The sequence below is a fragment of the Hemicordylus capensis genome, chromosome 5 (genome assembly GCF_027244095.1).
Source record: "Hemicordylus capensis ecotype Gifberg chromosome 5, rHemCap1.1.pri, whole genome shotgun sequence".
In the NCBI taxonomy this organism is placed as follows: Eukaryota; Metazoa; Chordata; class Lepidosauria; order Squamata; family Cordylidae; genus Hemicordylus; species Hemicordylus capensis.
Genome location: NC_069661.1, coordinates 22863293 through 22888160, shown reverse-complemented (window position 1 = coordinate 22888160; position 24868 = coordinate 22863293). Strand labels below are relative to the sequence as shown.

Sequence of the window (24868 nt, the reverse complement as noted above, 5' to 3'; positions counted from 1 at the left end):
CTTGATGAGCCTTTTGGTCCAGTCCTTTTTATCTGACCCTCTTACTTTCTAACTAGGCTAGAGTTCTCACCTAACAGACGCGAAAGAGTATTTGCCAAGACCTGGGCGGAAAGAAAAACAAGTGGAAGGTTTTTCCAGTTTTATCTTCTAAGCATCAAAGGCTTGTGATACCCCCCCCCCGCCCCGCCCCAGTCATTTGATTTCTGACCAAGCCAGTTCATCCTCTAGAAAGTGGATCTAGCAATGCGGTCTTGTTTCTCTCATTTCAAAGAGCTGGGGGTTTTTGTTTTTTTTTTAAAGAAAGGACCAATTTGCGGAGATTGTACTGTGCCCGTTGTCACTGACAGATAGCTGGGGCCCTGGGAACACAGCAAAAATGCAGAGACCACCAAAGGAGGAGGGGGCCAGCAAGAGGCAGAAATATATTTTTAACTTCTTTCCCTCCAAGTCAGTACTTGGGGTGGTTTATTAATGCATTTATTCCTTCTTCTCGAACCTATAAGGCCCCGCCCCGACAAAGGTGGCTAACAAATACAAAATATAACAATCCATAAAACCAAGGAGTCAAACCAAACCCAGTCAGACTGTAGAGGCTTTTTCAGTGAACATTTATCTCGAAACTAAAATCTCTTGGTTGCCTTGAACCTGAATGAAACCCTGTAACGTACAAAATGGTAACTGATTCAAAACAACTGACTCAATAATTGAGCACTCGGCTTGAAATTGTACCATTTAGTGCAGTGGTTCTTAGCATGGGGTCTGCCAGAGGTTGCTGAACTCAGTTGGGGTCTGCCAGATGTTGGAACCACTGCATTAATGGTACACTTTTTCCTGGCATTTTATTTTGGATTTTTGTTTTTTAAGAACTTAAGCATTTTAGAAATAAGCCAGCATTTTGCTACTGAACATGTATTTGTCACAGCTATGCTGTAGCGTCTCTGTGAGGGTGTAGGCCAGGCCTGCTCAACTTTGGCCCCCCAGCTGTTTTTGGACTACAACTCCCATAATCCCCAAACACAGTGGCCAGTAGCCAGGGAATAAGGGAATTGTAGGCCAACATCTGCAGGAGGGCCAAAGTTGAGCAGGCCTGGTATAGGCCTTGTCTGCTGTCCAATGACTGTGAAGCATGTGGGCCAATGTCTTAACCAGAATTGAGCCAGAGTGTTGGAAAATACTGATTGACCTAAACCAGAAGCGAGTCCACATTCTTAATAGTTGTACTCCTTATGTAAAACAGCAAAAGAACTGAAATCAGACTAATTAATGTCAGAAAGGCAACTGAGGAACAAACACTCACATGAAAATGAAAGTTTGATAGAACAAAAATATCTTAATGACTGCAAAAAGGCCATTAAGGTGGAGGCCAAGCACTCTCAAGGGATGAAATCCCACAATTTGGGTACTTCTACTCAGAAGTGTGTGTGTGCACGAAAAGAGCATGGATTTAGCACTTACAGTAGTGAAGATCTGTTAGAACCTCTGAGCAATGGCTGCCGAATTCTCAGGCACCAAAGGAGTGGAGGAACAAGATTCCTCATGGTTAGGAACAAGGCATCAGTCGTATGCTTAGCTCATTCCTCTGAATGACTACAGAAATGAAAATGAACTTTAGATGTGGCTTTGCAGCCTACCCACTTTTTGTCTTGCTTGTTTGAGGCCTTTACTTGTTGCAAACGTAAAGGCCTCAGACCTTTACTCATGAGGAGACCTCCTACTGGCTTCAAAGGCCTGACCATCTGGAGAAGCTGACTACCCAGCCCTTCCATAGTGGGGCTGCTGTTTCCCATGGCACACTCCTTCCTACTTGGTCTTCCATTTTTCTCTTCCTCCCCTGCCATGGAGCCCTGCTCCTTTTACCTGGGTGCCTTAGCAAGGTGGGGTGCCTCCCAAGCCTATAGAGTTATATATAATAAGGGCACTTTTTCTAGACTTAAAGATAAAGGTAAAGTGTGCTGTCCAGTCAGTTTTGACTCCTGGCGCCCACAGAGCCCTGTGGTTGTCTTTTGGTAGAATGCAGGAGGGGTTTACCATTGCCTCCTCCTGCGCAGTATAGATGATGCCTTTCAGCATCTTCCTATATCGCTGCTGCCCGATACAAGTGTTTCCCATGGTCTAGGAAACATACCAGCAAGGATTTGAACCGACAACCTTCTGCTTGTTAGTCAAGCATTTCCCTGCTTCAGATTACATTTGTGGAATAATTTCACCCTTTTCCTTTTCAAGCACAAGATAGTGCAATCTTGACTTTAACCGGTATTGACTTTTCATTGACCTCTACTAAATCCAAGTGTTAAACATAACCAAGAAGATAAGCAGAAGAATGAATGACCATAGCTGTACAAAAGGCAAACAAGTCCTGTGGACTGGCCAATAAATAATATCCCTGTGGCCACTCTGGAGGTTGCCCAGAGCCATGTACAGAAGAACAACTTCTGTCGAAAGAAAGAAAGAAAGAAAATGACTCTTGTAACTGTCGCTTCATTGGACTCTTGTTTAACTACCATATGTGCTTGCATACCATTTCTCCTTTCCTTTCACCTTGGGAAGAGAAGTAAATCGGTTTGTGGTGCTGGGTAATAGTGAGAAATGTGTACATCTTTGGCAGAAGGAAAGGCTGTACTTTTGTCACATTCTGTAGCTTTGGAAAAGAGTGCAACTTTCTATATATTTGAAGAGGGGTGTGTGTGTGTACGTGTGTGTGTGTGTAGGTGTACACATGCATGCACACATGCATTCATTCATTTGTTCATTCCTTTTTTGCGACATTAGAAAGTGGGGTTGATGAGGTGTTTTTTATTTGTGTGTGTTAGCTTGTTTGCTTTCTGACGAGGTGCTGGTTTAGGGGTGGAGAGCTAGTTTTGTGGTAGCAGCTTGAATTTTGCACTTTGCTAAACAGGGTTCACCTTGGTTTGCATTTGAATGGGTGACAACACGCAAGCACTGTCTGCTGTGAGATATCTAGAAGAGAACATCTTCTTCACCATGAGCCCCACTGCCTATTAAGATCATCTGGAGATGGTCTCTTGTGGTTGCCGCCAACTTTTTTGGCAGCTACTCGGGAATGGGCCTTGTCCGTTTCTGCCCCTGGGATTTTGGAATGTGCTCCCTGTTGAAGTAAGAGCCTCCCCATCTCTGGCAGCTTTTTAAAAGGCACTGAAGACACATTTATTCCCCCAGGCTTTTAATTAGATTTATGGTTTTGAATTTTTAATGTTGGTTTTAAATGATTTTAATGTTTTAAATTATTTTAATGTTTTAAATTATTTTAATTGTTTAATTGGTTGCTTTTATTTTGATGTAAACCGCTGTGAGCCATTTTTGGAAGGGCGGTATAGAAATCTAAAATAAATAAATAAATATTTCCCTTAGGGGGTGTGGTCATAGCTCAGTGGTAGAGCATCGGCTTTGCATGCAGGAGGTCCTGGGTTCAATCCCTGGGATCTCCAGGTGAGCCTGAGAAAGACCTCAGCCTGGAATCTTGGAGAGTCAGTGTCGACATACTGAGCTATTTGGAGCAATGTTCTGACTTGGTATAAGGCAGTGTCCTAACTTGCCTCAGTCTTGTCTATACAAGGGGTCTCAAACTGCAGCCCACAGGCAGTTGCTTCAACTCCTGTAATCCCGAATCACAATAGTCAGTAGTAAGGGATGCTGGAAGTTACAGACCAACATCTGCAGGAGCCCCACAGTTTGAGATCCCTGGTCAGTGGCGGCCAGTGAGGGGCACCGCTAGGGGAGGGTGGCAGGAGTTACCTTTAAAACTAAATTAGATCGTGCCTACCAGCATTACTGCAGCATCTGTAAAGTGCAGCAAGCAGTGGCATGGCGCCCGGCAACCTGCAAGGTGGCTCCAAAACGCACCTGGCCTCTGCGCATGAGCAGAGGCCAGGTGAGTTTCTGAGTCGCTCCACCGCCCTGTGAGTTGCCAGGCGGCACACCTGCTTGCTGCACCTTGCAGGTGTGGCGGTAATGCCAGTAAGCACTATTTAGAGGAGAGCTGGTCTTGTGGTAGTAAGCATGACTTGTCCCCTTAGTTAAGCAGGGTCCGCCCTGGTTGCATATGAAAGGGAGACTAGAAGTGTGAACACTGTAAGATATTCCCCTTAGGGGATGGAGCCGCTCTGGGAAGAGCAGAAGGTTCCAAGTTCCCTCCCTGGCAGCATCTCCAAGATAGGGCTGAGAGAGATTCCTGCCTGCAACCTTGGAGAAGCCACTGCCAGCCTGTGAAGACAATACTGAGCTAGATAGACCAATGGTCTGACTCAGTATATGGCAGCTTCCTATGTTCTTAGTTAGATTTTAAAGATACCTCCCACCGCCCCCAGTGGTGCCCTCACCAGCCACCACTGCCCCTGGTCCACACTGGCGGGCAGGCACTCTCCCTGCTTTCAGACAATCTGTCCCTGCTGCCACGGAGGTGCCCTGAGCAGACAGACAAAGGGTCTTTCCCAGCCCTTCCTGGAGATGCTGGGGATTTAACCAGGGACCTTCAGCATACATGTGCTCTTATCACTGAACTACAGTCACTTCTGTTGTTGTTAGTGCATTTCTGTTTTAATGGTTTTTAATGATTTCTGTTTTTTAATTGTAAACCGCCCTGAGCCAGCTCGGAAGGGCGGTATAAAAATCAATCAGTCAAATAAGTAAGTAAGTCTGTGATGCTGTGGCAAAAGCATGCCCACCATGGTATTGAACAGAGCACTGGACAGGTCTGAGCCAAAATGCTGCCCCCATTCTCAGACAGAATTGGGGGGGGGGTGCCTTAACTGCAGTGTTAGCAGCACTTGTCCAATGGCTACCTGACATTTTCCTTTCCCATAAAGTCACCAGGGAAGGATGCTGTGTGATGTCACCTCCTTCCCTGTAATGCTGCTGTGATCAGTACAGTAGCGCTTTCTGCCCTGCCCTGTTACTGCTTTTGAGTGAAAATGGAAACGTGAGGAGCCCTAATCGTGGATCTGCAGCATTTTGTGTAGCTTAGCTCTTGGCTCATGAGCTGAAGCTGTTTAGGAATATGATTCCCTGGGATAAACAAGCCCAGCGTCTCTTATTGCCACTGTGTCCTCCTTCATTCAGAAAAGTCAACCCTGAACAACAGATGGTGCATGTCTCAATGCATCGAAGTTCCAATGCATTCATATTTTCTCTAGGAAATCAAGCTGACAGCCGTATCACAAATAAATGATATTCATTTTGTCACTAGCCAACCCTGTGAATGCACCCTGTCCCTCTAAGGAGGAATGGCTACACACCAGCACTAATAGCATTCACATCCTCGTGTGGAAGGGCAGTGAAGCTTATAAAACAGTCCTTGCTTATAGCTTCAGCCTTTTCATAGGAAATTTCTTTGCCAAACTGCAACAGACTTAAGGAAAGGAGATTGCTCTCCACTTCGTTAAGCTGGCCACGAAGAGTTCCACAGCTCAGTAGGGGTGTGCATGGAACCGACTGGACCTGTTTTGTTTTGCACTCCCTCGAACCCCCACACCCCTGTTTGGTTCAGTCTGAGGGGGGTTCGCAATTAAAATAATAATAAAAATTTTACCTTTAGCCCCTTCGTGGGGCTTCCTCTAGGCCGTGGCGGGGGGGGGGGTCAGCGAAGGTTCCCCCTCCGGCCTCAGTCATCAACGCTGTGGCCCATTCGGCCGCTTTATCATTTGGGCCTCTGTATGTAGGCGCAGCGGCCATTTTGTCCACTGCCTCCATGCATGTGCAAATGGCCTCTGAGTGGCCCTGGGCCATGCCAGGCCTCTCAGAGGCCATTTGCACATGCACGGCGGTGGACAAAACGGCCACTGCGCCTACATACAGAGGCCCAAACGGACCACAGCGGTGATGACTGAGGCTGGCAGGGGGAGGGGGAACCTTCCGCCCCCACGCAGCCTAGAAGACGCCCCCCAAAGGGACTAAAGGTGTGTGTGTGTGTGTGTGTGTGTATATATATATAAAATTTAAAAAATTGCAAACCGCCCCCCTCCCCCGAACTGTCGGGGGTGGGGGTGGTTTTGGTCTGAGTTCAGACTGAACTGGCGGCAGGTTTCAGTTGAACCCCAAACCATCAAACCAAACCAGTTTGGGGTCGAACCTGTTTGCACATCCCTAAAGCTCAGCAGATGTCAGTAACCTAGTAAGGGAGTATTTCATTGCATACAAAGAGCCCCTGGTGGCGCAGTGGTAAAACTGCTGCCCTGTAACCAGAAGGTTACAAGTTCAATCCTGACCAGGGGCTCAAGGTTGACTCAGCCTTCCATCCTTCCGAGGTCGGTAAAATGAGTACCCAGAATGTTGGGGGCAATATGCTAAATCATTGTAAACCGCTTAGAGAGCTCCGGCTATAGAGCGGTATAGAAATGTAAGTGCTATTGCTATTGCTATTGCTATTGCTACACACACCCTCTTTTAATTAGAGACATAAGAAGCTGCCTTATACTAAGTCAGACCCTTGGTCCATCTAGCTAAGTATTGTCTACACCAGTGTTTCTCAACCAGCGGCCCGTGAGGCATTGGGTACCGGTCCATGAGGCATCACTAATAAAAATCACACACACACACCCCAAAAAAACCAATTTTGGGCTGGCAGGGGCCACTGGAACCTATCCAGAACTCATTTCCAGGCAGACCTTGCTTCTGGATAATGTTCATTTCACTTCCTTGAAATGAATATTATGCAGCAGTGAGGGCTGCCTGGAAATGAGCTCCAGAGAAGTGCCTGAAATTGTTTTTTGGGGGGTGCCTGGGGGTGGGGTTGGGGGTCAGGGGGGTGACCCCTTTACTAACTGCTGGTCCAGGAAATGGCGCATGTATAATGTACTGGTCCATGACTCCAAAAACGTTGAGAAACACTGGTCTACACTGACTGTCAGTGGTTCTCCAAGATTTCAGGCAGGACTCAGTCTCTCCCAGCCCTACCTGGAGATGCTGGGGAGAGAATCCTGGGCCTTCTGCATGCAGATGTTCCTCCACTGAGCTATGGCCTCATCCCCTAAGAGTCCTGCTCACATGCAGTCACCCATCCAAATGCAAACTAAGGCAGACCCTGCTTAGCAAAGAGGATGATTTATGCTCACTATCACAAGACTAGCTCTTTTCCTGAGTTGTATGGCCCTAAAGGTATTGTCTGAAACACCCACCCACCCCTAAAGATTGCAGATGGGGGATAGAAAGTTTTAAGAATCATTAATACAGATTTTTTTAAAAAAAACAAAACACCATCACTTTCCTCCATGTACAAAATTAGTTTGTCAGGAAGAAGGCTAACTTAGAACTATCTCCTAGTTTGTATGGAGCTTTGTATGTAAAGGGATCTCTTTTTTTAATATAGTGGTTCAAATAAACCTGGTCTTCTTCTTAGCCAGTCTTGTACAACCCATTAAGATTTCTGTCTTGCTCCCAAGATGCTGGCCTGGTTTGTTCAGACTCAGGTTGGTTGTGAGTATGTTGGCCGCAGTGAGGGAAGATGGAGTTTGCTCCCAGTACCTGTTTCAAGGTTTGGCAAATCCCAGGCCCAGGGAGCCATAAAACCTAGAAATTTAGCCATGGCACCTAGACTAGGATATTCAGAGGTAGAGTTATTTAATAAAATCTTTATTTGTCCCAGACAGCCCTGCTTCTCTTCTTAGTAAAGGAGATAAAGAGAAGCCTATTCATCCTCCCCACTCTGCAATGTCCATTTCTAAGTCTGGTAATTTTGGCAAGAATCCATTATCTTGCTCCTGGATCTAAAGAAAATAGATCTTGTTCTACTTTGAGATTGACCTACCTTTTGAATCTAGTTGCAGACCACCTAGAAATCTATTTGCAGTCTTGGTTCCTATCAGACAGTTCAGCACAGACTTTGGTAATGATGTAGGATTTTGATGTCTTATTTCAGTGAAATTGCTTTATTTAACTGTTTTAACTTTTGGACTTTTTCCAGATTACACGCTGCAGTAGTTTCACAACGTGTCCATTAAGTGCCCCTCCGCATTTCTCATGTTGTGACATCGTGGTCACTGCACTGTCACCAGGGTGCCATCCATATTTCCGATGCCTTGATTCGGTTTTATTGATTCGTTTGGGCCCTATAACGTTGTAAAACTGTTGTAGGAAAGTGCTGTGTTTTTCTGTTGTACGGAGGCTTGCCCCATTTTTGATGCATTGCAGCATGGTATGTCTGGTTCACTTGGATTTCCCAATTACATCCCCTTTCTGCCCATTCCTGAAATAATGTTGCCACTCATGTAAAAATGTAAAAAATAAAAATAAAAATTCAATGCGAGTTAAGGGTGCAACCCACAGTGGTGCAAGGGTGCAATTCATTTCTTATCTACTTTCAGCTTTTGATTTAAATCACTCATGTTCTTCATTAAGACTTTTTTAAAAATAGTTTCACGCTGTGGATTTGCTGGCTCATTTGACAGATTGAGGATCTGTTGATATGTAAAGCCACACAATATATTTTTCTTAATATATTGTCGCCTCTCCATTTTTAATTTCTGCCTTGGGCCCTAGGTTTCGGTCACATATGTCTCTGGAATTTGACCTGTAAAGCTGATTTTTTTCTTTTAATAAATATATCTAATGTATTTCTGCGCCGTTTCATTTTGTCTTTTGTCCTTGGCTTTTGATGCCATTGGTCTCACGCCCCACGTGTTCAGTCCTTCTGCTTGCTCAGAGGAGAAAGTTGTTGCATCTTTGCATAACAGCACCGATAAATTTTTATTTATTTATTTATTTAGAGTTTGTTGTGTCAGCAGTTCCCCACCCCCTCTGAAACCCTATTGGCTGGAAATGGAGGAGGAGGGAGCAGTGAATGCGATCCAGGTGGAATATGGACATCTCCTGCCTGGAAAATCCACTGCAGTGGCAGGCAATATGGACAGCCAAAAAAACCCCTGTCATGTTGCATAGAAAACCACTGCCTAAATCCACTGCACTTTGCAACACTTTACCACTGTAAATCTTGTAGTCCAGAAAACGCCTTGGTGATTGGACTTTAAACCCCATTTTTCTAGATGTGTTGGACCAGCTGAGATTGGGGAAGTAAATCATTGAAGTACTTCCTTTCTCTATCCCCGAAGTGTTTTATGCTTAGCCACTGGAAGAAAGGGCATTTTTGAACTTTCGTGGTTGAGAAATTGCCTGTCATTTGCTGACACTTGTCCTACCTTTTCATTTGTTTGAATAAGCAGGGCAAGTCATGAAGCTTTATGAGAATGGACTTGCTTTTTATGAAGCCAGGGGTGCCTTGGTTGTAAGAAATTGTGCTTAATTCAGCTATTTTCGAGGCTTTCTAAGAAAACTAAACCTCAGATGTTTGCTCCAGGCAAAACACTGCGTGCATTCAACTGCCAATTCTGCTGAGAAGGGTTTCACATTGGTCCCTTTCCTGACATGATATGTGTTTGCAGTTCTGAGATGGGCAGACAGAGAAAGATTTGAGGTGGAAAGTGTGTGTGTGTGTGTGTGTTTGTGTGTGTTTCATATTTGTAGGCCACACCAAACGTCCATCTCTGGGCAGTTTATAACAACATTTTAGATCTGCCTGTGCTGGATGGGGTTACACTCGCCCGGAAGGAACAGGTACGCAGCTTGGGGGTATTCCTGGACCCAGGCCTCACCCTGTTATCTCAGGGTGCTTTCTACCAGCTTCGGCAGATTCGACAGCTGTGTCCATTCCTTGAAGAAGCCGACCTCAAAACAGTAATTCATCAGCTGGTAACCTCCAGGCTCGACTACAGCAATGGGCTCTACGTTGGGCTGCCTTTGTTTGTAGTTCAGAAATTTCAGTTAGTTCAAAATGTGGCAGGCAGATTGGTCTCTGGGGTAACCCGGAGAGACCATATTATGCCTGTTTTAAAACAGTTGCACTGGCTGCCAATATGTTTCCAGGCAAAATACAAAGTGCTGGTTATTACCTTTTAAAGCCCTGAACGGCTTAGGTCTGGGCTACCTTAGAGAGCACCTTCTTTGGTATGATCCCCATCACTCATTAAGGTCATCTGAGGAGGTCCGTCTCCAGTAACCACTGGTACGTCTGGTGGGGACTCAGAGGCGGGCCTTCTCTGTAGTTGCTCCTGGGCTGTGGAATGCACTCCTGGCAGAAATCCGTAGTTTGAGTTCATTGTTGGCTTTCAGGAGAGCTCTTAAAACCTGTTTGTTTGGCCTTGCCTTCCAGGGTTTTTAAACTGTTTTAAATGTTTTAATTGTTAATGGTTTTATGCTGATTTTTAAATTGTTCTGTAATGAATGTTTATAAAAGAATTGATTTGTGGGTTTAATTTTTATTGTTGTGCACCGCCCAGAGCCGTTTGAATGGGATGGTATATAAAAGTAATAAATAAAAATAAATAAATAATAACATAAAACAGATTAAAAATGAAAACCTTAAAAATTTAAAACTACAGTCCAGTTAAAATGGTTGGGCAAAAACAACTTTTAAAAAGTTTTCAGAGATGGGGAGTCTTAATTTCAGCAGGGAGTACATTCAGAGTTGGGAGGCAGCGACAGAGAAGGCCCGTCCCTGTGTATCTACCAGGCGAACCTCTCCAGATGATCTCAGTGGGTGGTGAGGCTCATAGTGAAGAAGACATTATTTTACCTTTTTGCTTGGCTACCTGAAAAACTTTTCAAATATAGTTAGGATAAATTAATGTGGAGGGTTTTTTTTTCTCTTTAACTGTATAAATAGGTCAAATAACACACCAAATCAGACCATCATGTATTTAGGGCATCAGGAAAATTTGTATAGTAAGTGTTAAATAGTTAAAATTGTATAGTAAGTGTTTTTAAATTTTAAATAATGTTAACTTTATGGAAAGTGTTCTGTTTTTAATCTCTGCTATGACTGGCCTTGTGCTAATGTCTTATGTTTCATCCTTAAGTGTTCCTCACCTGTAAAACAGGTGTATTAATGGGTTGCTTTTTGACCAAATGCTTCTGCTAGCTAATTTTTAGAGTTATGAAGCACTTGCAAAGAAATAAATAGCACTCTGAGACTAACTGAAAATATTATAGGATGGTAGTAACCTTTGGCCATTGTGGCTGGGGATGATGGGAGTTGTAATCAAACAGTATCTGGGAGCCCAAATTTAAGAACACCGTGACTGGCATCCATCACATCTGTGTTTTATCTGGAGCAGTTAATTACTCTTGGGAGCAGGTGAATGCTCACACATTTATTTTTCTGGACTCGTGAGGCGGAGCCACCATTGGGCGAACGGGTTCAAAGAACCCGGGCCGCCACCCCCAGAGGCTGCGCCTCATGGTCCCGGACACACACACCCTCCGCGTCTGATGTCAAGACGCAGGGTGTGTGTGTGTTATTTTGCTCCCAAATGGGGCTGTGTAGCCCCATTTGAGACTGAAATCGGCCCACGCTGCGTTGCCAGTGCGACCGGAGTGACTCTCCCTGCCTTTCAAAGCTAGCCATGCCCCTCACTTCTGATGGCAGACACGGGGGCGTGGTCTCCCTCTCAAACAGGGCCGTGCGGCCCCATTTGGGAGCGAAATAATGCCGCCCACGTCTGCCTTTAAAGGCAGGGAGAGTTGCTCCGGCATGCACTGCCCAATGCAGTGCGGGCCGATCTCCCTCCCAAACAGGGCCACGCGACCCCATTTGGGAGGGAGACCAGGCCTCCACGGCTGACGTCAGGCACGGGGTGCTTGGCTAGATGCCCCCCTGCGTCTGACATCAGATGTGGGGCCAGGGGCGGCCGAACACAGCTAGCCTCCCTCTGTCACTGCTTGATTGATTGATTGGCCGTGATGCACTTCACAACACATTGGGAAAGTCTGGTAATGCTTCCCAAGATTTGAAAGTAATAGAAGAGGCAAGCTAATTTCTCATTCCTGGAAAGATGTTACAATTTTGGGGCAGTGCCCAAATCCAATTAAAAGCAAGAAGAGTAAATATTTAATATAATGATTTCATATTTGGTTTGATGTAGGCATTCTAAAAAGGTGTACTTTGTTTTCTTCTAAAACATTTTTTTATCTGTGAGTGTCATCTGCATCACAGTAACTTTTTGGCTTGGACTTCCTTGCCCCCATCTCTGCTGGAGCATATATGTCCCTCTCTATGCATTTTATAAAAATCAGTTTGAAGTAGAGAGATGAATTGCTCACAGCAGATGACACAATTGGCTAAACCCCCAAAGACTGGGAGCTGCATTAATTTTCTAATAACATGAAGTTCAGTCACATAAATATCCCAGGGGCATGATTACAGGGTCAAAACCCAGCAGAAGGACAGGGAAATGTAGGTTGAGCTTTCTTGCAAACCCAGCAGAGGTTATTGTCTGAGAATCGGTTTGTTCATTATGGCAGGGATGTGTTCAAGTATCAAGTAGCTGTGTGCTGCCCAATGGGATGTTGTTGGGCTTGTGTTTCTCCAAAGCTGCATTCCAAGCCACATGTTGAAACTGGAGGGACTTTGCAAAGCAGAATGTGATTTGGTATTGAGAGGGGGCAATCATCTGGTCTTGGCATGCCAAACCCATGGAATTTGGATCCTGACATATATTTTTCCTACCCTGAGATAATTCCCATGTGGAAGGAAAATCCCATACAAAGTTGCCTTTGGGCATCCCTTGATGGAGAAAAGGAAAGCATCTGATTAACCTATGGCCCATTTGCAAGCAAATGTGTGTAACTGAATCCTGCCCTTTTATTTTTCAGGAATAGGGAGCAGTTTTGCATCAACATAAGGTCACCTTAAGTGGCGCAGCAGGGAAATGTTCGACAAACAAGCAGAAGGTTGCCAGTTCAAATCCCCACTGCTACTGTATTGGGCAGCAGCGATATAGGAAGATGCTAAAAGGCATCATCTCATACTGCATGGGAGGAGACAATGGTAAACCCCTTCTGTATTCTACCAAGGAAAACCACAGGGCTCTGTGGGCGCCCGGAGTAGAAATCGACTTGACGGCACACTTTACTTTTGCATCAACATAAGAACAAAAGAACAGCCCTGCTGGATCAGGCCCAAGGCCTATCTAGTCCAGTATCCTGTTTCACACAGTGGCCCACCAGATGCCTCTGAGAAGCCCACAGGCAAGAGGTGAGGGCAGCATGCCCTCCCTCCTACTGTTGCTCCCCTGTAACTGTCCACCAGTAATTTGTCTAAGCTGCTTTTAAAGCTTGTGTCCATCACCTCATCCTGTGGCAGAGAATTCTATAGATTAATTGTGCACTGTGTGGAAAAAGTACTTCCTTTTGTCGGTCCTAAATTTCCTGGCCTTCAGTTTCATGGGATGACCCTTGGTTCTGGTATTGTGAGAGAGGGAGAAAAATCTCTGTCTGCTCTCTCTAGATAAAATGTGCCGTCAAATCGATTTCGAGTTCTGGCGCCCACGGAGCCCTTTGGTTTTCTTTGGTAGAACATAGGAGGAGTTTACCATTGCCTCCTCCCGCGCAGTATGAAATGATGCCTTTCAGCATCTTCTTATATCACTGCTGCCCGATACAGTACCAGTGGGTATTTGAACCGGCAACCTTCTGCTTTATTAGTCAAGCATTTCCCCACTACACCATTAGGTGGCTTTTCCATGCATAGTTTTATACACTTCTATCATGTCTCCCTGTAGTCAGCTCTCTTCCAAACTAAAAAGCCAGGCCCCTGATCATCTTGGTTGCCCTCTTCTGCACCTTTTCCAGTTCTACATTGTCCTCCTTAAGATATGGTGACTAGATCAAGAAGCAGTGCAGGGAGGGAGAGTGCTGACTTCATTTCCCTCCTGCCTGTTTGATTTGCTCTAAATTTGCTCCTCTCCAGTTACATTTTCCTTTTTGACCCTCAGAAGTACTTGTTTGGAACCCCATGGAGGGGAACTCAGCTTGAAGGGGGGTGATTTGGAGCAGAAAAGCAGCCAGTCGGGAAAGGATCCACCACCATTTCTCTGTGAAAAATTACTTCCCTACCAGAGCGGCTTTGACAAGGAGCAAAACATTCAAACATGCATTTGCATGTAACCTGTTAAGGGCTTAGACAAATGATTCATACAAGACTCTTTGCATCATGGAGTCCAGTTTTTGCCTATGAGGAACTGGTGGTTTGAAAGTGCTGTATTGCGGTGTGAGCAACTGGAGCAGCCCCAGTAGCCCCCGATGATAGCAGGTATTGGATGCTTCCTCCCCATCCCATTCAATCCTCTTCATTGTCAACCCCCCAATTTCCCCTACCATGATCCATGTCACCCATACTTGCTGGGTGACTCTGGACCAGTCACTTCTCTCTCAGCCTAACCTACTTCACAGGGTTGTTGTGAGGAGAAACTTAAGTATGTAGTACACAACTCTGGGCTCCTTGGGATATAAAATGTAAAATAATAAGAATTTCTCACCCCAGGTGTTTTCCATCTGTTAATTGTAAGCTCCGTGGATAGTTCCTATTTCTGTGGTTTCTACTGCTCCTAGCGGTTCTAAATGAATAATTAGTAGTATTTATTTATTTAAAGTATTTATATCCTGCCTCTCCAGTGCAATACTGCTCAGGGTGGCTTACAACAGTAACCCATAAAGACTACGGTCCAATTCAGACACTTGATGGACCCACAGGGTTGGGTCCTGTGGGATTCTGATTCTGTGGGAGCACAGGAAAGCTGCAGAATATGAGACCAAGTACAGAATACACCTTCTCATCCTAGATGCTGGGTTAGAACTAGAGATGGGAGGAGCAGCAGGCTGAGAAGGAAATGCTCTCTCTGGCCTGGAAAGCATCATGTGGTAATTTGTGTTTCTCCTTGCCAAGTCCTCATTCCTTCCCTTCCGAGGACTATGATTATAAGGCAAGCCTGTGTACAACTTGTGACCCAAGAAACTAAATGTGATCCACTAGCTACGCATGGGAGCTTAAGACGTGCACGCATGCACGTACGCGCATGTCTTTTGTTCAGTTTCAAGGGTCATGTGATGCAGGCTTAGGATGGGACCATGACTGAGATCCAAAGAAGCAGATGGCTGAAGATATTTTGGACATGTGTTTCTTGGACCAGCTGTCCACACTTGCATGGCACACGCTATCTTTGAAAGAAAGAGTTGCACAAGCAAATTGTGCTGCTGCTCTTTGGCTGCTAACCGTTGACCAGATAGGTGAATTATGGCTTTGAGTTCTTCTTCAAAGATTTGTGCATAATATAGTTAGTGAGTTTCCTGGAGTCTGCTGAAGACTGCTGTAAAGATACCATAACTATGATTTTTGGTGTGTCGGTGATTGGTAGCTTTCCGTGTCACTTAAGAATTGGACTTATACCCTCAGCTTCTATCAGTACATGATGTCCTTTTAACCAATTTAATTTCAGGTTATCTTTGTAAACTTCTGCAACAGACTTTCTGCTTAGTTCAGGAAATGCAGCCCAGAGGATGGTGTACAGGAGCAGTGCAGACCCCACAGGGCAAGATATATTAGAGACACAGCCTTATAGCCTTGTATTGTTTAGTCTTGCTTTACTGAGGGGTATACAGTTTGAAAGTTCATAATGTGCCTTGGTGATTTCCTATCTGCTTAAATAGTTTACTGTTTCTGTTTTGCTTTGGTTGTCCTCCTTGGGCCCAGTTCCTTTTTCCAGACCACATCCAGGGCATCAAATCAAATTACAGTTATACATTTCTATTCTGCCTTTCCCTCCATGGAGCTTAGGGCAGCATCTCCCTGTTCAAGTCAGAGGCCAGGATTGAGAGAGCCAGGCAACCAGTCAGGGATCAAGCCAAAGGATCATGGTCAAACCGAGCTGGTAGTCAGGCAGCAGGGGTCAAGACGGTAGCCAAATGTCAAGCATGTGACAGAGGTTAATCCAAGCAGTCAGTTCACAAAAGCTGGCAACACACTCACACCAGAACGGGCCTTCTATGTTGCAGCTCCTGGACTTTGGAATCAGCTCCCTGTTGAAATAAGAGCCTCCCCATCTCTGGCAACTTTTAAAAAGGCACTGAAGACACATTTATTCACCCAGACTTTTAATTAGATTTATAGTTTTAAATAATTTTAATACTGGGTTTTAAATGTTTTTAATCTTTTAAATAATTGTTAATTGATTTAATGTTTTAAATGATTTTAATTGTAAACCATCCAGAGACGCAAGTTTTGGGCAGTATATAAATATTTTAAATAAATAAAAAATAAGAATAAGGAGACCTTGACACTGAGGCTCAGCATGCTTCGAACAGGAAGCATTTTATCCTTCCTGCCAATGGTATCTGGAGGACTTTTTCCTGGGGGCCAAAGCAAGCAATCCAGTACCCCCATTCCTGTGAGTATGCAGTCCGGGGGGGGCAGGTGCCCCCTCTTCCCCACCCCATGGATACCCATGCTTCCTGCTACAGGGGGGAGCCAGTGAGTGATCCCATAGAGCATTGCCTGGAAGCTATGCTTGAGAACCTGCTGCAGTATAGCAAGCTGCCAGAAGGGGCAGCAACATGCAGAGCCTCATGGCGGACAGAACAACCTCCACACAACCTTCGCACAACAACCCTGAGTGTAGCTTAGGCTGAGAGTTGGCAACTGGCTACATGGCTGAGTGAGAATTTGAACCTGGGTCTCCTTGGTCCTAGTCCAGCACCCTAACATCTACTTTGTACCTTTTGGCTTGCACACATGTGACTTTTAGTTGGGATCTCATGGAGGCACTGACTTTGTGGACTTGCACTTCCACAGGCCAGGACAGGTGACCAGCCTGATGGATCCCTTTTCCATATTGTTGTGCTTGTGCAAATTGCAGCATATGGGCCTCATGTGGAGGTTGTGTCAGTGCCTCTGCGTGATTCCTGCCAAGTCACAAGCCCAATGGCGATCCCATTGAGCAATCCTGTGGGTCCACCAAAGCCACCCCAAGCAGTATTACACCTCAGAGGCAGGATATAAAAACTTGAAAGAAATACGACTAGTTATCCATTTTGAACCGCTAGGAGCAGTAGAAACCACAGGAAGTGTCCACGGTATTTACAGTTCACAGATGGAAAAAACCTGGGATGGGAAATAAATTGTGGCGGGGAACTCTGGGGGTTGACAATGAAGATTGAATGGGATGGGAAGGAAGCATCAAATAGTTATGCAGGAGCCACAATCCTACACACACACACACACACACACACACACACACACACACACACACAACTGCTTCACACTGTCATGTGATCGGGCTCAGTACTGCCAACCCTGACTATCCGTGGCTTCTCTAAGGTTTCAGGCAGGGGTCTTTCCCAGCCCTACCTAGAGATGCTGCCAGGGACGGAACCTGGGGCCGTCTTAATGCGAAGCACGTGCTCTACCACCAAGCCACAACCATATCCCCAAATCAGTGATGATCAACTATGCCTTTTCCATCGTATCTGTTTTACCACATGGAGGAGTGGGAATGGGGCAGCACATTTATAGACTCACAGAGTTGTTGCACACACATACACACACCGGCCCCCTTTCTGGCTTATATATGTAAAATGTGTGTAAATCAGAGGTGAGCAGCAACTGGCTCGTATGGCCTGGACAAGCTTCCTCTCCACCTTTGCTGCCGTAACCGCTGGCCCGCATGTCGATTGCCACGTGGAGGTAGTCTGCAGAGCATATTATTTGGTGCAAGCTCATCATAAGTGTGCTTTGCTTCCTAGCTTACACTTGAGACTTCCATTGCTTTTCTTGGATTGTATTAATAATATCTTTCTCTGTGTTCTTCTTTAACAGACTGGTTGCAAGGAAGAGTTGCCCATAGCTACACCCCGGTCTTCAGAAGCCCTTTCCCAACGGAGCTTGGACGGGCACTGAGCGACATTGACTGCACCTTGTAACTCCTCCCACTTCCATGGGGACTGTACCAGATCCTTTGAGGTCTGCCAGGCTTTCGCTGGTCGCCGCTTCTGAGGAGGAAAGCGGTCTAAGACAGCGGCAGTCCCCCAAACACCAGCACAGTCAAGCAAGCATAGAGACGAACAGTAATGGGTTTCCTTTTCCGGCCAAGGGGCAGAACGCTGGGGAGCTCTTGTTTGAAGTGAACTCGGCCACAGAAGCTGATGATCCAATGGGTGAACAGCATTGTGGGTATGACACTAGACAACCAAGCATGTTTTCTCCTGGGTCCTCCAGCCCTTCCAAAGAATGCTGCCCAGCAGCTCTGGAGCCACTAAAGAATTCTCAGCAAGAAGGCAGCAATGGCTCCAGAGACGAAGGCCAGCCCACAGCAGAAGGCTCTTCTCTGGGGCCTGTTGCAGACAAGGTGCCTCCTACCCAAGAAGCCAGCGAGATGGTGCAGATCGGTGCTGGAGAGCAGCTCTGTAGGGCAGTTGATGAAGCAAGCTCTACTTCTGGAGCAGGCAGCCATGCCAGGGAGAGCAAAACCCATGAGAATTCTGCTCTCACTACCCATTCAAATGCCCAGCAAGATGCCTCAGTGGCAAAGGAAACTGGGGGTGAAATGACTGGTCCTGAGAAAACTCCAGCACCAGCTTCAGTGAGGGAATCTGAAGCTGCTTCTGATCTTGGAGGGAAGTCCCATGTTGGCTCAGAAGTAGAATTGAATGGTACAAAGGATGCAAGCTCCCATCTTAGGACTGTGCCAGAGTTGGTACCCAAATCTGACCTTGAGAGCACGTCACGGCCATCATGCAGTGCAGAGGCTGTGGAGGAGGCAGCGCCAGAGCTCTCCAAGTTCAGAGACACTGGTACGATGACCGTGCAGGCCGACAGTAAACCTGGAGCTGGGGAGGCAACAAGCACGACCCATCAAGATGCCGAGGTTCAGGCTGTAGCCAGCATGGAAAGCAAATCGGCTTCCACCAGCCCAAGTATCTTTGCTGCATTCTTAAGAGAAAGCATGCCTTCTGAGGCGAGACCGAAGCAAGAGCAGTTGCACGTGATTTACACAGGAGCTGGAGGGAAAGAACAATCCGAAATTGTGGATGGGTTTGTGCCACTTGTCCAAACAGCGCCATCCACTGGTGTCATGCCTGAAGTGCACCTTCCAGCCTTGGCTACAGGAGGTGCGTTGGGAGTGCACACTGTCCAACTTCGAGACAGCCCAGCAGGCACACATGATACAGTCCGCTTGTCTTTGTTGGACACCACAAAGAGTCTGTGCCCACTGGCATCTGGTGGTACTCAAGAAGCATCTGTCAACAGGGTAGAAGCACAAATAGCCGGCATGGCTAGTAATCTCAGTGATGTTTCTCAGCAGCCGTTAGACAGTTCAATCTTGTTGAAGACAAGACCTGTTTACCAGATTACTGTCAACACCAGTAATCAGCCTGGGCCTCTTCCACAACCTGTGCAACCTGTGAACACTGAAACCAAGCTACCTCCATTAGCTGCTCTCCCAGAATTCCACAGCAAACATCAGCACTCTGGGCCCTGTGCTAAGGAAAATAGCCAGGCATCGCCATCCTGCCGTGACGTATCTGAACATGCCAAGGCTGCAGTTGGTGCTCAAGGTAGCAATTATGAGGAGAACCTGCAAACCAAGACTGTTGGTGACCTTGGGACAGGTGCAGCTAGCTTCCACGTGGATGTAAAACCACAGAGGGAGGAAAAGCTCATCTCTCTTGATCCTAAAGGACAAAAGATAAGTCATACAGGAGCTGCTGCTGCTGCTGCTGGCACCCCGACAACATGTACTCCAGTCGTGACAAAGAGAGAGCATGGTGGATTCCCAAAACATAAGAAAGAGATGCAAGCAGCTGGGCTGGAGTCTGAGTTGAGTAGAAATTCTGCCCCAGGTCTTGGAAGTCAAGTCATTAAAAGCAGTGAAACTAGGAAGGGACCAAAGCTAGATCCACCAGCAGCTCCTACGTCTTCTCAGCCTGTGCCGGCTATTGGCGAAAAGAAGAAAGAGCCCCGGCCTGCCACGGACGCCAAAGTGCAGCTGAAGCAGTCCAAGCGCATCAGAGATGTCGTGTGGGATGAACAGGGCATGACCTGGGAGGTTTACGGGGCTTCCCTAGACCCAGAATCATTGGGGGTCGCGATCCAGAACCACTTGCAGAGGCAGATCAGAGAACACGAGAAACTGATTAAAGTCCAAAGCACCCAGAACCGGAAATCCATTTCTTCAGATACGTCCTCAAATAAAAAACTCAAGGGGAGGCAGCACAATGTTTTCCAGTCCGTGCTGCAGAATTTCCGGCGCCCCAATTGCTGTGTTCGCCCTGCTGCTTCTTCCGTGTTGGACTGAAAGAGTTGGGAGTGTGGGTGGGGAGATGATGTGTGGCCATTTGTATCTGGGTACACTGAAATCCATGGAAAATAAGTCCTGACGCTCAGCTTCATTGCTATAGAATCCGAAGCGAAGAGCAGGGGTGGGGGAGAAGTAATGACGCTATATTATATTCTCAGTAAGTCAACACATCTTCACTGTCTTATTTCAGCAATGGGCACATGCTGCTTTTTTGTTGACTTGGAAGGCCCTGACCCCAGTCTGTTCCCAAATGAAAGATAAGCACTTAAAGAAGCACAATTCAAAATTGCCGATGCGCTGCAGCAATCATGGCAGCTCTAGAGATGAAAGAGAGGCAGGGGGAGCGGGGTGGAAAGAGGCATCGGATCCTTTTACATCACTGTTGTTGACATGTAACTAGCTGTTATGCAGACTGTTTTAAATAATGTAGACCATGATGTGGCCAATGTTTCCCACCTGGGGAGGGGAAAGCATCAGTTTGAAATTCCTGAGTTGGGCAGGGTTGGTGCTGAAAGAATTAAGGGCGCTGATTCTCTTACATTTTTTAAAAACCCTCAAGAGATATTTTAAAAAGTATAAGGGGATGCATGCTCTATTTATTCCCATAGAACAAGTTAATGCCAATTTAAGAGGCCTACCCAGAGGAGGAGCTCCAGAAGCCATCTTGCTTCACAGCGTTGGAGGATGCTAACCAGAGGTGGGCCTCCTGTGCCAATAATATACAACACACAGGGCCATTTCAGATGATCCATTACCAAATTGCACGATTCGAAAGGTAAGCATGCCAAGAGCATGCCCCTGAGAACATCTTGCATGGAAGATGTCCTTCCTGTATGGGAGTAGACGGTCCATCCAAATAGCTGGGACATCCCGGGGGGGAGGGACGCTCTCAGCGTATCCACTTTCTTATTGTGTAGGCCAGTAAAGTATTGTCTGAACCAGCCCACATTTGTGCCAAAAGTCCTCTGGATGAATGTTGCAGTGGGTCTTTGGAATCCTCTGGCATCCCTTCCAAGTTAAAGGTGCTTAGGACTGGAGAATAAGGGACATAAAGACCCAATTCCCCACCCATTTCAGTGGGTGCCAGATATTCTTAAAAACATGCCGGGCTGCTACATGAGGTGTTGACTGTTATTTGTTCATTAATGAGTTTCTGCGAGTGGTATTAGTAATACTTTTCTTTTTGAAATGGTCCTTCCAAATAGAGCTGGAGGAATTACCAGGGTTCTCCACAACATATACATGTAGAAAGAACTAGAAAGATTAGGAATGTTGTATAGCCCTTTTTAACGTCTATTTTGTACACAGAGGAATTGCCGGCCCGTAAGAAGGAAGTGATGGTGGCTTGCCTGAGGCAAAAGCTTTGTGTTTTCACTTCCTGCCGGCTGCCTGACTTGGCAAAGAAAAGCTCCCCTTGGCAAAAATGTGTTTAAATAATGGTATTGTGTTTCATGAAGCTGTTGATTGATTGTCACACAGAGCAATTAATGTCTATTTCTTGTGGAGGTAAAGCTTTCTTGCACATCCTAAAGCAAGGGTTCTCACAGTGCAAGGGAAGCACTCCTAAAGGGAGGTTGGAGAGAAACCACCACCAGTGGCCAAACTGTTTGTTCCCTGAGTTGTCGGGTCCCCCTAGTGTTCATTTTCAGTGGGCCAAAAGTGCCAGTCCAGCATCAGCATCTGATTGCCGCCATCCTAGACACTATGCCAGACTCCTTGTGTTGATGGTCAGTCCTGGGGACCAATAGGGGCAAAGCTACTGTATATTTTTCTCCTGCATTGTGTTTCCCTTCAGTTCCTCTCAGACGAACCTGTGGGTTTAAATGGCTGCTTCTATCCTTTTGACCTGTTTGCTACTATGCTGAGGACAGGCATGAGCATTTACTTTTAGGGCTGACCGTATTTTAGCTGCATAGGATCTCCTGCTGCATCCTCCCTGGCACAGGTCACATCAAAAGTTCCAGGACAGGTGCGAAGCACCTACGAAGTAGCCCCTCCCAACTCCAGAGTTGCTCCATTTTCTGGACGGGACAATACCAGTATGGGAATTGCCATCTTCTCCCATCTGATCTTAGAGTGACACAGGAAGATGCATGATAGGGGCTCCCATGTCACAGAGGTAACATTAGGAGGGGTCTTTAGCTGCACTTCTGTTTCCATGCTCTAGGAAGACTTGGAAGACCAGTTGTAAGAACCTTTGCACTTACCGACTTTGGCCATTTAAAACATCAATTCCAAATCATTGTCCTTTTCTACAAATTGGTGGTGGTACCAAGCTGCAAGGGCCCAGTAGGCTGTTAATTCTTTTTATAATGCCAATTATGTGACTAGCACTTTGTGGATAAAAACAAGACAAAGAGAGAAAACTTAGGGGGGAGGGAATAAGTTTCCACATCGTTGTCCAGACGTCATCTGACTTTGCTTTCCTGAAGTGGAACGCTCATAGTCCCAGAGAGCTGGCTGCATGGTCTGTAAGCGGAGTAGAAAGACCAAAGGGACATCTGTTCTGCTATAATCATTGCTCAAAATCCAGTGGGTGCAAGGCTTAAGTATCGCAACAGAATCTGCTCAAGCACGGTAGAATGGATTTGAAGAGCAAGATTTGAATGTTCTAGGCACAATACTTGCAAATGGATTCTGGAGGACTTTCTGCGTGGAACTACACGTTACAAAACTTGCTGACATGTGCCCCTTCGCCCTCCATGATGTGTACCAAAACATACCTCCATAATCCAATGTCATCGTGTTGCATATTTCCCTGCCCTTGCGCCATGTGATTAGCTGACACGGCTGGGGAAATGCACTTCATGAAATCAGAACATAGGACATGTCCTGCACATTACGGAGAGAAGTGGGAAAGCTTAACCCAGGGATTCCATTTTTGGAGGCAGCCCTCGGCTGCTCATAATGGAGTGGCATCATATTACAAGATTTGCAGTCATACTAGAGCAGGGCTGGATACATTTGGACCTCCAGATGATGTTGAACTACAACTCCCATCATTCCCAACCACAATAAATTATGGCTGGGGTGATGGGATTTGTGGTTCAACAGCACCTGGTTGGCCAAGTCTGGCCAGCCCTGCACTAGAGGGCAATTCCAATGGTAACAGAATCAGGCACTTTACTTCTTTTTCAGTGATTGTAGCCTGTACCCACTGGCAAGAGAGTCTTAAGACCACATTTTTATGAAATCCTTAAATATTATAGATATTGTCTGAAATGTGCAAAATACATTGGTAAAAGGATTAGAATTATTTTACATCACTTCTGATACCGTTGCCAACATATTTTGCACATTTCAAGCTATAGTGATTTAAGGGTTTTGTAAAAATAAGGCCTTTATAGAATATGTTATCTTGCCAGTGGGTATATATACAACATCAACTTGGAAATTTGCTTATGGCTACAGTTCCTGAATTTGTTAGCCTTGGAATTGTCCTTGAGTTCACTTACGTTTCAGCTCTAGTATGAAGATGTTCCAGAACTGAGCAGGTCTTCTATCCTGTCCTCTATCGTGTCCTCTTTCATGATCTCCTGATCATGAGTTATTTCGGTTTTGTTTTAAACAGAAGACAGACCTACCACTCAGCGCAGTCTGAATATCCAGGACTGCCTGCCCAGGAAAAATATATACCTGTGTGTTTCATCAATGAAAGAAAACAAACAGACAGACATACTAGGGTAATGAAAATTCACATTGAATTGATCAACTAAGGTTTTCAAAGGCTCCTAAGAGCCAGGTTCATTAACTGGTTAAGACAAACTACTTGAACTTGATTCCCAGAGAAGTCAGGACTCAGCTGGCAGTCCATATGTTAGTGCTTAGGGTTTCATTTTTCACCCTAGAATGTTAGACTTGGGGGTAAATTTAATGAAATTGATTGACAGTAGATTTCAGGATAGGCAAAAGAAAACATTAATTCATACTAAGGCATTAATTAGTTTTCTGGAATTCACTGATACAAGATATGGTAATGGCCACTTAGCATCGCCAGAGGTTCTCAAATGTGGGTCCTCGGATGTTGTTGGATAACTCCCATTATCTGCATAGTTCTGGGGAAGATGGGAGTTGTCCAACAACATAGGGAGACCCACGTTTGAGAACCTCTGATTTAGATGGCTTTAGATTAAAGTGGTTCCCAACCAGGGTTCCGTCAGATGTTGCCGAACTACAACTCCCATCATCCCTGGCTACAATTTATTGTGGCTGGCGATGCTGGGTGTTGTAGCTCAGCAACATATGGAGGAACCCTGGTTGGGAACCACTGATTATTATAATTTTATTTAACATATTTCTATACCATCCAAAACTTGTGTCTTTTCGACAAATAAATGGAGGGGAGATGTTTCAATGGCTCTTAGTCATGGGAACTGAATGAAACCTCTGGGTTAAGAGTCAGTATGCTACTGAATATCCGTGGCTGAAGAGCAAGAATGGGCAAGGGCTGTTTCCTTCAAAGCCTGCTTATGGGCTTCCTAGAAGCCTCTGAATGATGGCCTGTTGTATCCAGGACACACAGAGATAGGGTCCACACAGTCCTTTATTAATAGCAGTGTTGTAGCATAGTTCAGCCATCAGGAGCTGAGCAAGCAGTCAGTCAAGCCCAAGGCAAGACTGCTTTCTCAGTGCTCTCTGCTCTCTTTTATACATTAGACACTGATCCCTTTCAGCCTGTTCTCATAATCAACCCCTTAAAGGAACAGTAATTTAAAATCTCATCACCACATGGC

The 24868-nt window shown here is 45.7% G+C and overlaps 1 protein-coding gene across 2 annotated transcripts in view; it reads left to right on the top strand.

Moving 5' to 3' along the window:
- GPRIN3 (GPRIN family member 3) overlaps nucleotides 1–24287 on the top strand; it is a 76142-nt gene extending 51855 nt beyond the window's left edge. Inside the window, exons 1-2 of one of the 2 annotated variants that reach the window (XM_053256687.1) lie at nucleotides 71–128; nucleotides 17654–24287. In XM_053256687.1, coding sequence (XP_053112662.1) covers nucleotides 17772–20132 — 2361 coding nt within the window. In that variant the 5' untranslated portion in view covers nucleotides 71–128; nucleotides 17654–17771 and the 3' untranslated portion in view covers nucleotides 20133–24287. Of the gene's footprint in view, nucleotides 1–70; nucleotides 129–17653 lie in introns of those variants that run through there. The other variant, XM_053256686.1, reaches the window with a different exon arrangement.
- The last annotated feature ends 581 nt before the right edge of the window (nucleotides 24288–24868 follow it).